At 32.3% G+C, this 17,051-nt stretch overlaps 2 protein-coding genes across 9 annotated transcripts in view; one reads left to right on the top strand and one right to left on the bottom strand.

The window, feature by feature from the left end:
- Window positions 1-414: 414 nt before the first annotated feature.
- On the top strand, window positions 415-12,768 carry LOC130900705 (uncharacterized). 5 transcript variants are annotated; one of them, XM_057811500.1, is made up of 11 exons: window positions 415-760; window positions 812-849; window positions 4,743-4,926; window positions 6,390-6,601; window positions 8,639-8,940; window positions 9,002-9,236; window positions 9,313-9,643; window positions 10,845-11,086; window positions 11,158-11,472; window positions 11,534-12,076; window positions 12,156-12,768. In XM_057811500.1, the coding sequence occupies exons 3-11, from the start codon at window positions 4,766-4,768 to the stop codon at window positions 12,602-12,604; spliced, it is 2,790 nt and encodes a 929-aa protein (XP_057667483.1). In that variant the 5' UTR covers window positions 415-760; window positions 812-849; window positions 4,743-4,765; the 3' UTR covers window positions 12,605-12,768. The 5 variants fall into 5 exon arrangements, with proteins under 5 accessions (XP_057667483.1, XP_057667482.1, XP_057667481.1 ...); XM_057811497.1 differs by having other exon boundaries at window positions 438-760; window positions 10,836-11,086; XM_057811499.1 differs by having other exon boundaries at window positions 415-849.
- A 508-nt stretch (window positions 12,769-13,276) lies between these two features.
- LOC130900702 (6-phosphofructo-2-kinase/fructose-2,6-bisphosphatase) overlaps window positions 13,277-17,051 on the bottom strand; it is a 28,391-nt gene continuing 24,616 nt past the window's right edge. For all 4 annotated transcript variants that reach the window (XM_057811485.1, XM_057811487.1, XM_057811491.1 and 1 more), the window contains one exon: window positions 13,277-15,205. In XM_057811485.1, the coding sequence (XP_057667468.1) occupies window positions 15,146-15,205 (60 nt within the window). In that variant the 3' untranslated portion in view covers window positions 13,277-15,145. The remainder of the gene's footprint in view (window positions 15,206-17,051) is intronic.

Genomic DNA, 17,051 nt, shown 5'->3' with positions numbered 1-17,051 from the left:
AGTCGTAACATCTTCTATTTTGTTTTCCTTAAGTTTGTTACCAGCTGGTCTTCGTACTATAGCACTATTTAACATCTGATCTTTATTCTCTCTCGCCTTTTCAGTGTCCTTTTTACTTCATTATATCCATATTTTGGTAACGCTTGACACAAAATTATACCTTCAAATATACTGTTTTATCAAAAACTATATAATCAAGACTTTGGAGGCACACTTTATACATATTTTATATGCAATATATTTTTTATGGAAAAATTACCATGACGTAGAAATTATGATATAATCATAACATAAATACCATTTAAAGCAGTAAATATTTAAAAATATATAAATAAAAGCACTAATGGAATAGTTCAAGATTCAAATATCCCGCTTACATAACTAAGCTTCTAATTTTCTATATTGACAGCGCTTATGTCGCGCTTTCTTATTGGTTAATTGCTACATCTTCTAAGTGGCGGACTGGCAAGTGTTTTGAATTTGTAGTAAATAGTGTTTTTTGAAAAGTGTGAGCTGAAAAAATGTAATACAATTATATTTGGTTATTTAGAAGTGTAAAGAAAAGTTGAGTCTATAAAAATTTATGCAAGTTACAGCGGACGGTTTGATAGGGCGTAGAGAATACAGCGCACAACGAACGAACACTGTGATGGCCGTACAGACTGCAGACGGTAGCTCGCTATGGTTGACGATTCTCTAGCTCGGCGTTCAATATAAACGTGCTACGGTCCACCACGAATTCTTCAATACATAAACTACCGTGAGAATTTAGTATTAAGTGTGTATTTTTTGTGTAAGAACGGTTTTTTAGGTGGTTTACTGTTTGAAGACTGAATGTATAAAAATCAGGTTAGTAGCATTTTTTAAGTATTGGGCGGCAATTTTACATAAATTTGGATTATTTTTCGTTACTAAACTTTTTAAAGTATCTATACGTCATTATTAAATTATATTTAAAGTAGTTTTTCTACTAAAAAAATAACATTTTAGTTGGCAGTTGTCTACTTTGTTATGTAAATAGGTTTAACCATTCTATTTCTACTTTCCACGTAATTTTATTGTTATAAAACTGTTTTTAGCTCCTTATATTAGATAAAATAAGCTTTATCGTCATTTGCATAATATTATGTGACCATAACGTATAGTTTGTTTAGATTTTAGTATTTATAAACCTTGCTGTTTTTGGTGTACATAAACTACTTTTTTATCTTTAATTCATTTTGCATCTGTACTTATCTAAATCGAATGTAATTCAGAATTTTTTTTGGTACAATCAAAAGTCAGATAGGTAAAGGTATATACTTAAAAAAGTGTAGATATATCACAAATATTTGTTATGTTACTCATATTTATATACTTTATTGATACTACGTAGGTATGTGTCGGTGATGTATATTGTAATTCACATAGTGTTTAAAGATATATTTTAAAAAGAATGTTTTATAAAGTCTTGACATGGTACCTGTGTGGTGGTACACTTTCACGTATCGAGTCGAATTGCGCAACCCATAATTCCTAAAGTAGAATTGAATACTGTTTCAGAATAATTCAAAACAAGTGTTACATTCAAATATTTACTTTGTTACAACAAAATTATGTGGTTTCGATCCAACTAAGTGCAAGTAAGAGCATAGTTGCAATCGTAGGTAGGTAAACGGCCGAATAATTCCTCTTCACCCCTCGCATGTCAGCGTCACATCAAATATAACAAAACCTAATTTGTAAAGCTGGACGTCAACTACTAGAAAGTAACGGTTACAAAATAATATTTAATTCTGAAATATTTATTCGCATTTCTCATTTAATTTCATTCAGGCTTGTAGTATCACAGAAAATATACTTAAAATTTCAAATAATTTACAATGACTCATTTATTAATTTGTCTAGTATAGGACAAAGGATCAGCAGTGGAAATGGTAGTTATATTTTTAAATAACCAAGAATTTATTGGTTTTAAATGTGTTTTGCATAAATAAGAATCTGTCCTACGTCCCAATACATGTTCCCTCTTTTATTCAAACGTTGTCAAGAGTTTTAACTTACTACTTGCTCTCTTTTCTAAGACAATCAGTTTAAAATAGCATGTAAAAATTGATATTTTGACCTACTTCGATCTTTATCAAAATATTATATTAGAGATCTAAAGTCAAGACAAATTATTACGAACAACATATAAAAAGGGATAAGAAGTAAGTTCAAGACACATTTTAAGTTTTATGTAAGTTTTTTTTTAGTTGAAAACAAAGTTGTTTTGTCCACCTCTATACCATACTCTAAATTGATATTTAAACGTAACAGTGTTGTCACATTTAAAACAGATGGTTTACTTGAATGACGACAGTTGTCAAGCAATCCCTGTTGCTCGGACCCTCCAAGTACCACATAGGCATAATTTAGTAGGACACGTTGTGGAAACAATTACTAAAGTTTATTATTGCACTCAAGGCTTTTTTATGTATAACTATCATCGAAACCAGTAAATTATTTTTATTAAAATAATACACACTATTTTGTTATTTATTTACATACAAATTTAATAAATATGTATTTTCATCTCGAATAATTTCATAACCTATTTCTCTGACTCATAGAGGTGTATAGAGAATAAACAAAACATCAGTAGGTATACTTTATTTTGAGAAAAGAATGACATTTTTTTGGATAAATGTCGAGTTTAAGTTGAATTAAGTAGATATATCTGAAAAAGAGAGTTGAAAGAATACCTCTCCTCCTCCATACAAGCATACAACACTTTTTGGAAATAAGACAAATATATAAAATAAAGAAACATCGCTTTGTATAGAATCTATATTATTGAAAATGAATAAGGTTATCATCAGTTAACACGTTAATATCAAAACGTAACATTCGTCAAAGATATTTTTTGAACAGTGGCAACCTTGAATTTATGTCACGATTTCCATCCATGGAACGTTGTTGCTGTTTAATGGCAAGCCGGGCTTTGCCAGGGTCATATGGTACACGTTGAAGCCGGCCTTTATTGACAAAAATTTAAAACGCCGCGGAAACAATGACGAATCGTTTAGCTTACTGAGATGTAAATATAACATGCTTTCATTTTATCGATGATGTCTGGGTATAAGCGGGTGAATGCGTACAGCGAAAAAAAAAAAAATATTTTCGCTTGGTGTTTTCACTGACAAGGAATTTTTCATTTTTGATAAATTCGGTGTAGAATTTCTTGTGATTGATTTATTGAAAACTATATCAGGCGTGCTCTATTATTTTACAAACTTTCTGTTTATTAAATTATCTTGTTAAACGAATTCGTGTGCATGTCGTATTTGTAATAAGACTAATAAGTAAATACTTCGGATGTCTAAATATAACAAAATATTTTTTCTCGAATTCTTTATTTATTTTTCACAGCTGTTATCATATCACTATCCTGTCTCAGGAAACCTGAGTCAAATTTAAAAGATTTATTTTATTTAAATCTGGCAGCATCGCACTCAGTTCAAGACAAATTAGCTTTGTTCGTGGTAATTAATTGGATCACATTCCGAATAAATCTGGATATCTTCTAGACGTTTCAAATGCGCATGTTTTGTTCAGAATATGTTCTGAGCATGCATTCCTCCACGAACGATTTATGATCGTTTAGTTTGACATTCAAACTAGGAGAATAAAATGTATATAATATTCACCTTATTGAATAATTAAAGTTCATTCTTGATATTTGTAAGAACAAAGTCAATTACCACGATTTTCGATTAGAAAAACAAAGTTTAGAGGTTACTTCGTCCGAGAATCCACTGGACCATAGAGAAAACATTAAAAATAGAAAGAGTTGCATACAAGTGAAATTGTACCATTTGAAGAGAGAAAAAGGGCATCGGTTTAAAATTCTCTGTCTCTCATTACTCGCGAATAAATTCAAGACGTGTTATTTTTCTCTTTTGCCATTTCCACAACTTTAAACATCGACGTTATTCTTTCTCTCTCCACTTGAACAAGCTCCCCTACATCGCTTTTTCTATTTTTACTATTTTCTCTATGATTCAGAGAACGTTCGGAATTAGTGTGCTCCAAGAATACAGAATTTCAAATCCCGAACGTGCTTTATTCGCACTGCGAACGCACATGTTTAGGATCTCTACCGCGAACAAAGCTATTATTAGAAAGCTTAGAATCGATTTCGAACCAATTCAGGATCGTTGTAATATGTACAAATGGTGGCTTACAACCTGGTTCGGTTTTTTATTTTACCACGTACAATTCGAGGACCACAGAAAAAGCTCGCGGGTAAAATTACGAATCAGTTTAGGGACCAATGGCTTGCACATTTTCAAAATTGTTGTTTGTGCGGTTGGGTTTGAGGGAGGGGTAAAGTCATTGACCCGCGAACAAAGTGCGCATGCGATCCCTTAACTGATCAAAGCTTTTACCTTTTCTTTTAAACTTGAGACTGTTCAATTTTTGTTTACACATTTGTTACAACATTTTTTAGTATTGCGTATGAGCAATCGAACTGATAACTGCCATAACTGATTCGGAATCAATAATGATCTGAATCGATGTGACCCGCCAACGACAAAACTATTATAGAAATATTTTAATGTGTGAAAAGTTTATAATTTATAATAAGATAAATAAAATATTCTTTATAGAGAAAAATTAAAATTCCGCATCTTTGCAGGGAAAAAATCATTAAAATGTTTGTAATAAATTAAGTTTATTTAAAATTTTGGAAATGTTGGAATTTTTTTTTTCTATTTCAGGACTAGTTTGTTTTTGTAATGCCATGTTGGAGAGAACAACTAGATCATATTTTGAAGACGTAATAACAGATTTCAAATATTTACAAACTAACATTGGAAATAAAAAAAATAAAAGTGGCAAAAAGAAAATTCAGAAAAATGAAGATTATTTGCTAGAAGAGCATATCATGACTCGTAAAACTAGGTAAGTACCTTCATATGAAATAGAGATTAATATGATTTTTTGCTTATACTACGGTAAGGGCTGCGTTTATCAACTTCCCAAATTGTTTTCCTACTCGGTTGACTGAAGGCACTAAAACGACCACCACTGAGATATGAACACTCAACACCCTCAGTTGCAGCTTTCTTAACTCACAAAACCTAAAGCTCGGCGGTTGAGAACAGCGATCCCACAAACTAACCTAGGATCCTAACCTGAACGGTCCGGTGCGGTCTTCGGCGGTTGTTGCAGAAACCCTTTTACGGACATTTTTGGTTTTGTCTTCCATTAAACTGCTATTCGGACGGGCTGCTGGATCTTCTCTTCCAAATACTAAGACTGCTACTGATATTTCCCTTTTATCAATCCGCTGGACCTGGGCGAATTCCGGTTGGGACCTAAAACGGTATTCGTTGGTTGGCTTCTTGCTTCGATGAGGACGACTCCCTCTTCGACATGGTACCATCTCTTTTATTTCCATGTCTCTAGCGGTGCGAAACATGGGGTCGCCTTGGCTATGGTTCGTTGAGTTTCGGAGCGCAAAACCTTGTAAATAGTAATTTCGAGGAAGAACTATTTTACATTAAAACTGAGCTATTTTTTTGGTTGTAATCGAAAAATAACTTTATATATAAATTTAGGTTTATTAGCGTGAACAAAAATTCAGAATTCTCAATGCAAAACCAGTGATTCATCTACCTCCCCTTAAAATAACCGTCAATCAAAAGCTGCGTGTGTCTACATCCGCTTTATTCACCATATCTAGCACCATGCGACTTCTGGTTCTTCCCGAAATTAAACAGGGAAAGATATAGACACTATTCAAGGCATTATAAAGTCCATAATAGATTGGTTCGGTTACCCAGAACAAAAATTCAGAATTTTGAATGCAAAATCATCTACTTCTCCTTAAAGTGGCCGTCAAAAGAAGTAATATATACAAAATACCTTGTAGTGATTGTTATAGTGTCTACATAGGACAGACATCTCAGTATTTAGAAAATAGACTTGAAGATCATCAAAACGATAAAAAAATTAATTAACGAACCACGAAATATCAAAAAACGTACATTCAATTATTAAGATTCAAAAATTCTTGAAACGGAATCAAATTCACGAAAAAGAGAATTTTTAGAAATGGTTCACCTACATAGGAACAAGAAAGCTATCAATAATAAAAAAAGACTCAAAAAATTAATTTGTTAATGTTAAAACAAATTTTTATTTTGATATTCATGATGAAGATGATCTATTGATTAATATAAATATAAATACGCAAATTTTCACTATTAACTCTATTTTCACTATTTTGTCGAATTCTTACCTGTCTTTAAAAAAACTAATTAAAAATCGAGACGATTTAGAAACGTAAACATATCAAAAGAAATTTATATCTTTTCATTTAGTATGCCATTTCAATTTTTGTTTAATTTGTCTGTTTTTAGGACTAGAAGGCCCAGAATATCTGCTTTGCAGTCCGGTTATTGCGCAGTGTGTAATATCCCATACAATAGTGTAGAAGATCACATTCAATCTAAGAAACATCAAAAACTAATAGGTGAAGATGCCAATTATATAGCATTAAATGGATCCCTCAATGGATACTTGCAGACGAATACGATACCGTTTTTGAACTTGAATGGTATAGATGCCATAGGTGAGTGGTTTTCGTGTGTTTTGCCCAATTGTCATGATATCGAGGACTTTGGGATTTAAAAAATATTTGAATTGCACCAAACATCATAGACTAACTTGACACCATTTAATGGAAAAGTTCCCAAACTTTTTTTCCACGTTAACCACTTTCAAAATACTAGTTTTAGTCGATACATTTCCACCATATTACAAAGGTGCCCGGTCACTCAGGCAACAAAGGCAACGACGAGATCGGCGAACTCACCGATATGCCCAGAACCCATCCTTGGTGTGTCTAAAAGCGTCTCACAACAGTCTACTCGCTAGGCAAGCATGGCAGAGATGGATAGGGACAAGTAAAGGCACATATAGATGAACCTTGTGCTTCTTGCACCAAACAACTAAACTAGTGACCGGACGCTGCTATCTCCATACCAAGGTTATCACAAATGATCCAGAGTGTCGTTGGTGCATGGAGGAAGATGAAACCGCAGACCACTCAACTGTGAATGCCTGGTACTCATACCAACACGGCTTAAACACATGGGAAAACCTCACAACTTGGTTAATGACATCAAAGGGTTCAATCCTAAGCTCCTGATTGGCTTCTCGAAGGACATCAGCCTTGTAACTATGAACCATACCACCAACTCGACAAAATATCAGTTCTAACTATGGAAATTCAAGTACACTCCTATTGTAGAGCTTCCCGTGGACCATTTGGGGAGTCACTGTTTTAATACAAAGTACAATAAAATACACTGAGAGCGAGCTAAAATTATAAAATGTGAAATTCTCCTTGCTCTTGGTATTTTCGATGGCGTTTCACATGAAAAAATGTATATTTAATGGTTACTTACACGTGGTAAGTTACACCTACACAAAGTGTGGAAATAGAAAATTTTTCTGTATTATTAAGCTTAAACCGTTGGTGATATTTATACTGAACACACTATTTATTTAAAGCACTACACCAAAACTTTACCATGTGTCTACGATGATTGTTGTAATTCCGAACACTTCATATTTCATTGTATAAAATTTGGGTCTACTAAATTGATTGAAAATTCAGAATTCTCAATTCTCCAGTTATTCTTCTAACCCTCTTTCCAAAAGAACCGTCAATCAAAGGGTGCTTCTAAAAGTGTACATGTGTCCACATCCGCCCTTCATACTTCCCATGCGACTTCTGGTTCTTCCCGAAAATAAAAAGAGATACATATTGACAACATTCCTGGCTTTAACAAGGCCACAATAGTTTGGGTCTATTACCCTGAACATCCCCCATGCCTCTAAAAGTCTACATGTCTCCACATCCGCCTTGCTCACCATATTTAGTACCATGCGACTTCTGGTTCTTATATAAACATATTGACAACATTCCTAGCGTTGACAATGCTACGAATCAATTATCCTGAAAAAAAATTAAGAGTTCTCAATGCAAAACCAGGGATTCATCTACCCCCTTCCTCAAAAAAGGACCGTCAATCATAAGGTGCATCTAAAAGTCTACATGTGTCCACATCCGCCTTACTCACCTTATTTAGCACTATGCGACTTCTGGTTCTTCGCGAAAATGGATAAGGAAATATATTGATACCTTTCCTAACATTGAGAAGATGAGATCGTCTCAAAATTGTTTCCAGTAATAGATACCATGTTCGAATAAGTAATCAGTATTTTGAAAAAAATATAATTTTTTTATTTTGTTTTTAATAATTCACCATATTTTTCGATCATAGCTCGTAATTACCCACCATAATTATTATTTTGATTGATTTCTTTAATTATAATAACTTATCAAAGTAATAATTAATGACACTAATTATTTAAAAATTTTTGCTATGTTGTCAAGTTTAACACTATTTCAGAGATTATTGGAAATGAAGTTTCCGCACTAATTTTTTGTAATAATAGTTTTTATTATTTGTTATAAAATATACAAATTTGTTTTTTTATTAAATTTATTCCAGTCCTGGTTCTTTTTGTACCAATTGTTGATATTAAAGTACCAAAAATCTTGTTTAAATAGGCTAATATTCATTTTTAATACGCTTAGGTGTTCACGATACATCTCTAGACGAATTTTCTCCAATCCACAGAAAACGCAACATGCGGAAAAGTAGAACAGCGTCGGTGATGTTAGATAGAGTTAACCCGTCCCCTCTTTCCCCTACCGGTAGCGACATTACCGGACATCATTTAAGATCGAGAAGAAACATCAATTATATGACTCCGCCGTTAGAAGATGACAGTTTAGAGGAAAATCCCGAATCGACAGTTTCCGAAGAACCCTCATCGGAATTGGAAAATAAAGAAAAAGATGCTAGAGAATTGAGATCGACAACGAGATCTTTAACGGTAAGTTTTGTCGTTTTATCGAAATGTTTTTAGTTTGCGTAATACGATTTGTTTCATTTAGAAATTAATGCTACCAATACCGGACAATCATCAAGAAGAAGTTTGGAATTCTGGTCGACCGAAACGAGCTTGTATAAATAAAAAGAGACTTTCAGCCGAGGAACGGTCAAATTTCAAAACTTTTTACAAAGTTGAAGTACTAACATCAAAACCTCGATCATTTTTTATCAAGAATCCAGAAAATACGAAAAGGCAGCAATCACAATCACCTAAGAGAGAAGAAGATAAAGATAAAGGTATATTTTTCTATAATAATAATCTCTATTTGACCAAAATATATATATATATATATATATTTTTTATTAAAAACAGGTCTTATAGTGAAATTTAAAAAGTTGCGTAACTCCGAGTTGATCCAACTCAACAATGAAGCCACCAATTTTTTATTTCCCAAAAAAGATGATACCAGTGAAGAAGAAGAAGAGGCACAGGAAGAAGAAGATGAGGTTAAGACGATAACTAGTAGTGTTGATAGTTGCAGTAACGTCGATACTGAAGAAAATTCCAATTCCACTTCGAAAGTGAAAAACGAAGACGAAGGCTCGATGGATAGTATGGGTAAAAAGAAGAAAAGAAGGACTCACGCCGAAGCATTCATTATGGACAATCAGAAGTATTATAAGTTCGAAACGCCGGGATCCAGGTTAGTATAACTGAATTCTATTATTTGAATATTTAAAAGAATCTGAATACTTCTAATATCGAAATGTTTCCATTACACTTTATAGATCAGAATATTCTTACTTATAGATCAATTTCAAAATATAATTTGTTTCTACCTCTATAACTCATCAAACAAAGTAAAGATCATATTTATCGATAGAAATTTTTGTACACCCCTGTCGAATCCCCCGTGAAACCCTGGAAGTATATTTGGAAACACTTTGAGAATTGCTGTTTTAAATGATTCGAAATTATATATATGATAAGTACCATATATGATACAGTACTTAGTGATTTTCAGGTTTTTTTGGTACTTTAAAGTAAGTTTGAAAAAGAATCATTCAGTTTACACCCCAAAAAAAATTATAATCAACTTTGGAACACTGACAAATGACTTCTGAATTGCCTAAATGTTGAAGAAAAGACTTTATTCAGTACCTAGTTGATATATTGTAGATTTCCACTTCAGAATATTCTAGTTACACTAAATGTTTCCAATACACTTTTTCTCAAACTTTTTTACTTTCAAACCATATCTGGGTTCCATGGTTTTCCTGCTGCTTGATCTGTATCTCTCACAACTCATCCAGCAATGTCAAGATCAGATCTGATTGTAAAAAGTCCCCCACGAACCCCTGGAAGTATATTCGATTCAAAGATCAAACGAATTCTTCTATATCCGAGCAGGACCGGCTCCAGGGCGGGGATGAGTTCATGACAATACTCTTATATTGTTGAGACTCTTATATTCTTGATACATATGAAACTATATCATTTGTACAACTTTCTTACATTTTAAATCTTCTAGTGTCCCAAAATACTTTTTCTTTCTTATTTGATCTTGTACTAAATTTTTTTGTTTATTAACTATTTCATAAAAGAATCTGTACCTGTACTAAATTATTGTCATAAATAAGTTACCACAATTTCAAGGTAGGTAAAATTATTAAAAGCTCGAGTTGCTTAAAAAACTTTTGTGGTTTCCTGAATGTTTTCTGATGATCTGGTCCCAATGTTCCTAAGCCATTGTCCAACTTCGAAACGTTGACACATTTGAAATTTGCCTATATGTTAGAAAAAGCCTTGTTGTCATACCTAGTTAAAAAATTATTCAGATTTCATATTTTTCTTACTATTTATAAAGTATAACTGCTATATCTAACATAACAAAGTTATTGCAGGTTAAGGTACCAAGGATCGTATTTACCATTGGTAGTAAAGACACCCGAAGTACCAAACAATAGAGAAATTGTAAAACCGGAAGAACCCGTGGAAAAGAAGGTGAAATACTCGGAGAATGATTCCAAAATTAAGATGGACAATTATAAATTCGCCTTCGAAAAAGTACCATCTAATACTGGATGGTACAACGCTTTTAAAAGACTGGATAATGCTGAACAGAGTTACGCTGTGTTTAGTAACTGTAAGTACACATTTTTTTTGCTTCTTGAACCCATTTTTCAATTATTCCATTTAATTTTTGTTGTTTTTAAGATTTATGGGAAGCCTTTCTGCTGCCATACCAAATGCGCTCTATACCACCTCTAGATCCAAAAGTTTGTTACCAACATTATGATGAATTACTCAAAAGCATCATCGCGACTCACAACCAAACAAAATCAGCATCAAATTCTAGAAATTCTTCACCCGAACCAAGTATTACATCATCATCGTCGTCATTGTACGATCCAGACGACGATAGTAAACTGAGTGCTTCAACGAGCAGTTCTATATGTAGTACAGACGATAAAACAAAAGGAGTTACCAGTAAAGTGAGGAAATCAAACCGAGGAATACCCGCATCCTCTGGTAAGTGTGATTTAATCTTCTTGATTCTTTGTAAGTAAATAACCTTTTCGGTTAATTTCAGGTAAAAATCCTAGAAAATCTCCGAGACAACACGCTTCGACTCTAGCAATTTTAAGTGACTTAGTACAACAGAGAAAAAGACGATCCAAGAATAAACCACCTCCCGAAGAAACCGTGCAGAATTTACCTACTATTCAAGAAGAACCTCCGCCACAACCGCCACCTGTAGAAGTAGAAGAACCTCCACCGAAACCGCCGACTCCAGTTCAGTATCATCATCATCGTCTCCAAACACCTAAACAACCCATCGGTTCCGTTAAAAAAACAACCGTCAGGAAAGTGAAGCCTAAAATCGATTATTTCGCAATGGCCAAACAGATAGAAGAAGAATTCGATAAAGCCCTTAATGACGATATAATTGATTGCGAATTAGAGATTAGCGATGACGCAGTAGATTTTAATAATAGCAGAACTACCCTTCAGGATATTTTAGGATTGTACGAGGAGAACAATTCCAGAGAGACTGAGAAAAGTTGTAGAAGATTTTTCAATGGTACGCCAGGAAGGAAACCCGGAATGAAGAAAAGGAAATCAAACAGAACAGGTTAGTCTTTTGGTAACGTAACATTTCTTATGATTAATTGAATTGTGTCGAATGTTTTTGTGAAAATTTTTGTTTTTAGGTTGGCCAAATAAGAGTAAAAGGACAACAAAGAAAGAACCAAATAAAGAAAAGGGAGAAAACGACACCGCTAGTACCATAGGGTCGGCTAGTATAAATAATTCCGAAGAAGAAGATGAAGAGGAGGAAGAAAAGGAAGTAGTAGAAACTCCGGTTAAAAAAGCGAAAATATCTGATAAACTATGTAAGGAAATAGAACTGAAATCGGACTTTAGTGATCAAAATTGTGATGCCGGTAAAAACAGGGTAAAAGTGCTTTCGAATAAATTAGTGAATAGTGATTTACCTCAACCTTATGTGTGCGTTCAAAAGTTAGATAGTAAAAAATTAGTGAAACACTACGTCGCGAAGCCTAAAAGGACGACTAAAAGACCAAGGCGAATACCCGGTTCGCCGAAATCCCCGAGGATGTTGAGAAAACCGAGGGGCAAATGGTATAGAGAGAGATAGAAAGACAACAGGAATTTAATGGTATTTTATTTATTTACTTGTTCTTTTCGATGTATTTTTTTTATTTCGCGTAAAGAGATTGTATACTATTTTGTACCAGAAATTTATTTAAAATTGTACAGTATAGCAGACGAGAAAAATAAACTTCTTGTTTTTCCTCTTTACTTAATTATTTCAATTACTCCTACAGCGCAAAAAAAGTTACCTTGCAATGGATTCCGCGGCACACTGGAGTAGTGGCAAATGAAATAGCAGACAAGCTAACACTTCATAGGACCTGATTCCTTTTGAGGTATCTCAATAGAGAAAAGGAGGAACATACAGGGGTTGAGATAGGCAGCTATGGGAAGGTATAACCAAAGAAAATCTATTGAATGTAAGGAAAGAGCACCATACAAAAAATAACGGTCCTGTCGGGGTACTTTCGCCTCAATGGGCACCAGAAGACGCTAAGCTTAGCAGATAGTTACGGAACCTCTATCCACATTTTCTTGTGAGAGCACTACACTTAAGATCGTATGAATTGGAAGACAAAGATCTCTAGCAACTACAGTCATCACATATTCTAGGTGGGATTAATATATCCTGTATCTTAGTAAGAAAGGAGGACTCAATAGATCCTTTTGGATCCCCTACAATAATTTTAGGGAAATATTGAAAATGAAACAATGGTTTTTTTTATAAAATAACTTTATTCAACAATAGATATACAATAATTATATATATATTACCACAGCAAGACAACGTATTTATTTATACATGGTGGTCCAGAATTATGTATATTGATTTCTAAAACTGCTAATATGTCTAAAAATAAAGGTGATGGTACTACACTTTAACATGTCAGCTGCCGCAAGGATCGCCAGTAATCTTATAGATTTCAATGGTGCCACTGGTTTTACTAGAGCTTATTGTAGGAAAAAAATTTTTTAATTTGATAGTTTCAGACTATTTCATTTTTTTACTAAATCGTTATTGCTCATCTATAATATTTCAACCTAGTTAAATATGAATGAATTCTAGTTCAAATTGTTTGGAAATGTGAGACACTAATGAACGCAATTACCCATGTAAATCATTCACTGCCGTAACTAGTATTGAAATGAACCTGTGAACTAGCGGATGTTGCAATAAAAATTCTTGTAGCATCAGTAAAAGTTAAGAAGATAATTTGGCTGATAGGAAGATCTCACTCAACCCTTGAAAACAAGATCCTATGCTATAAAACTATCAGCAAACAAATGTTGCTAACAGAAATACATATATAATTTAAATTTGGAAGTATACATATATTATAGCATAATCCAATTTTAATGTAATATAAAAATTGATTGGCAATTATTTAATGGGTTGTATCTCCCTTTTTCAGTTTTAGAAATTCGAGTATACATGATATGGGCTTATTTTTGGACGTACTATCAATTCTAGAAATTAATCTACATCATTTTAGACCACCTCGTATATTAATGATGTAAATAGTACATATAGATAGTCAAAGAGTAAAACACTTGGTTCCGAATTTTCTTATTTTAAAAGAGCGTAAAATGCTGCTTTATTATAGATGTAATAAATAAAAACTATTTCCACTGCATGCGTTATCTTGGAAAAATATGGAAAATCGGAATACTAGATAAGGATTTTTTTATTTCAAGAACATTGCAAATCGTTAGAATTTTCCTAAGAAAAATACTATCTACCACAACTTTGGTTTTGATAAGAAAAATAATTTTTTTTCGATGACCTAAATGAAATATTTTGTACTATGAACTCGTGGAAAATCCAAATCATAAGACGAAATTTTGATTATCTCCTGCAAGTCTTTGGTTAGGTTAAGTTAGGTCAGGTTAGGTTAGGTAGTAGCCAGTGTTGAAAATGATGTTATACTTATAATGATAATGCTGTTCAAAATCTGTATTACTTTTACAGATATAAAATAAATTTGAAGGCTTGTTAAAAGAATCCAAAAAAATTAACAACACTGCCAATAAGTCATGTTATTTATTAAATTCCCCATTACGAGTTGGGGATTTTATAAACTAACTGGTAAATTTGATGAATATGAAATAATTTATCATATTTATAATTTTATATAATAACCGATTAATCATTTTTACCGAATATATATTTATACAAAAAAATTACACAATCTTTGATGCAATTTTCAAAAAAGGGATCTAAAATAGAAGAAGGGAGTTTGGGGACTTCACTAATTGCACTGAAATTTGTTACTTTCTAATACTAACAAGCTGGCGGAGATAGTTTTTAATAAAACAGCTGACTAATTGAAGAACGGAACGTAAACAATAATAATACAATTAATGAGCATGAGGTTTTTCCGATTTTATTAGCTGTTTTGTTAAAGGAAATTTCTTATAAAAACTAGGACCAATCTCATACAATATAATATTTATATCGGTATTTTCCTATCATTACAATCACAACAATGAATGAAGATCATAATATATTATCATTTCTATAGGCACCCAATATTTTCTATTTAAAAAAAAATATTTCAGTCAATCTTGTAACAGATGCTTAAATTTAAGTAGAAGGATTCTGCTTATTTTTTCGTATGAATTTTTCTTCCAGTTCGCCGGGAACCTTTAAAAAAATTAAACAATTGTTATTAAGATCGACAATATACTCGATTAAACAAGTAATTGATAAAAAAATTAAAATTCACTGTTACGGTTTATCAATATTTTTAATTATGAAATAATTAGTGTTAATATGATTATATTAAATTCTATTTTGATTACAGGTCTTCGATGAATACCATTTTTGATGTTTTGCACTTTTATATACTAATAAAGGGGTATTCATTAATATTTTTAAAGAAAATACTGGGGAAATATCGTTCAAGATGACGAAAAAAAATCTGGTAAAGTTTGAGTTTTTAATATCAATATTTAGAGGAGCCGCATCGTGATTTTTGATTCATGAATTACACGAGTTTTTTTTTTTAAATTTTAATTCATTTAAACGAATTATTGTGCAGTAAAATAAAAAGGAAATTAAACGGCCTACAAGAAAGATCTGAAATAATATTTTTCAGTTAATCGGTTAAAAGTTAAGTTCAACCTAAAATAATATACGATGACTTCACAATATTTTATAGTTTTCTACAAAAAAAATTATATCTTAAAAACATAAAACAACATATTTTACTTCCCAAATTTATTGAGAAAAACTTTCACACGATTCAAATGAAATCGTCTATTATTTAATTTCTTATTTCTTACATCTTTTGATATGTTTATGCTTCTAAATGTTCTTGATTTTCGGTCTCTTCTGTTTTAAAATTAATCTCTTTCATAATTTTTTAAGAGTATAAAAGAAACTACTTTTAAATCAGAAGGGTCTCTTAAAATTAAGAGCAATTAGAAGCATAAATATTGATATTAAGAGCTCAAACTTTACCTCAAATTGATAGAAAAGTGAAAATAATTGGTCAATAGACCTACAAAACGGTTAAAATCGCTGACATAACCACATTTAGAAATAGTATAAATCATACACACTAAATACTCATATTTGGGATCAAAAAAGACGTCATATCGTAGCAAATGATCTATAGAACAATTCCTATAACCTATACCCATCCCATTATTATTTATAATAAACTAATAGACCTTTAAAAGAAAACTTATCCATGAAAAAGATTTAGTACTGTCCATATATTCTTACTCCATCAAATTACTTTCTTGAATTTTCCAATAGACCTTCGATTAATGATTTATTGTTAAAAATGGTCTTATCAAGACATATTCATATACTTAAAACATCCCATTACGTTCTAGAACCAAACTATAGGCTTTCAGAAGAAGACTTATCCATTGAGATCACATCACACAAAAAATATTATAGTTCATATACCTATTAGCTCTAGAACTTTTTAATGACTTACTACTGGAACGTATAATTCGATTTTTGAATTGGTCAATACACCTTCAAACGAAGATTTGTGTCGTAGATAACATTATCAATACATTTCGTACGTTCTAAAAACATCCCAGTTCTAGAACTGATCAATGGGCTACCTAAAGACGACTTATTACTGGAGACTAGGTTCTAAAATTGGTCAATAGGTCGTAGAAAAAGGACTTATCACGACATAATATAGTACGTTTACTTAAATAGATATCTTATTAGATGTTGTAGATGATCTTTTCAACACATAGCACAGTCGTAACCATCTACACCATTCCAATAGGCTTTAGCATTGGTCAATAAAAATTGTAGATGACATTTTCACATAGTACACTGCAAATCCTATATAGCCGTTCCATTAGGCTTTAGAAATGGTCAATAGAACTTGGAAAGAGTACTTAATTACAACATGGTACAGTACCTATACTCTACAGCCATTCCGCTCCCGAATAGTGATTCAAAAGAGAATTTTTTTTCAGAGATTATTATATTAAAACTCAATGCAGACCTTAAACTT

The sequence above is a fragment of the Diorhabda carinulata genome, chromosome X, assembly GCF_026250575.1.
Source record: "Diorhabda carinulata isolate Delta chromosome X, icDioCari1.1, whole genome shotgun sequence".
Classification (NCBI taxonomy): domain Eukaryota; kingdom Metazoa; phylum Arthropoda; class Insecta; order Coleoptera; family Chrysomelidae; genus Diorhabda; species Diorhabda carinulata.
This window is presented reverse-complemented; position numbering and strand designations above follow the sequence as displayed.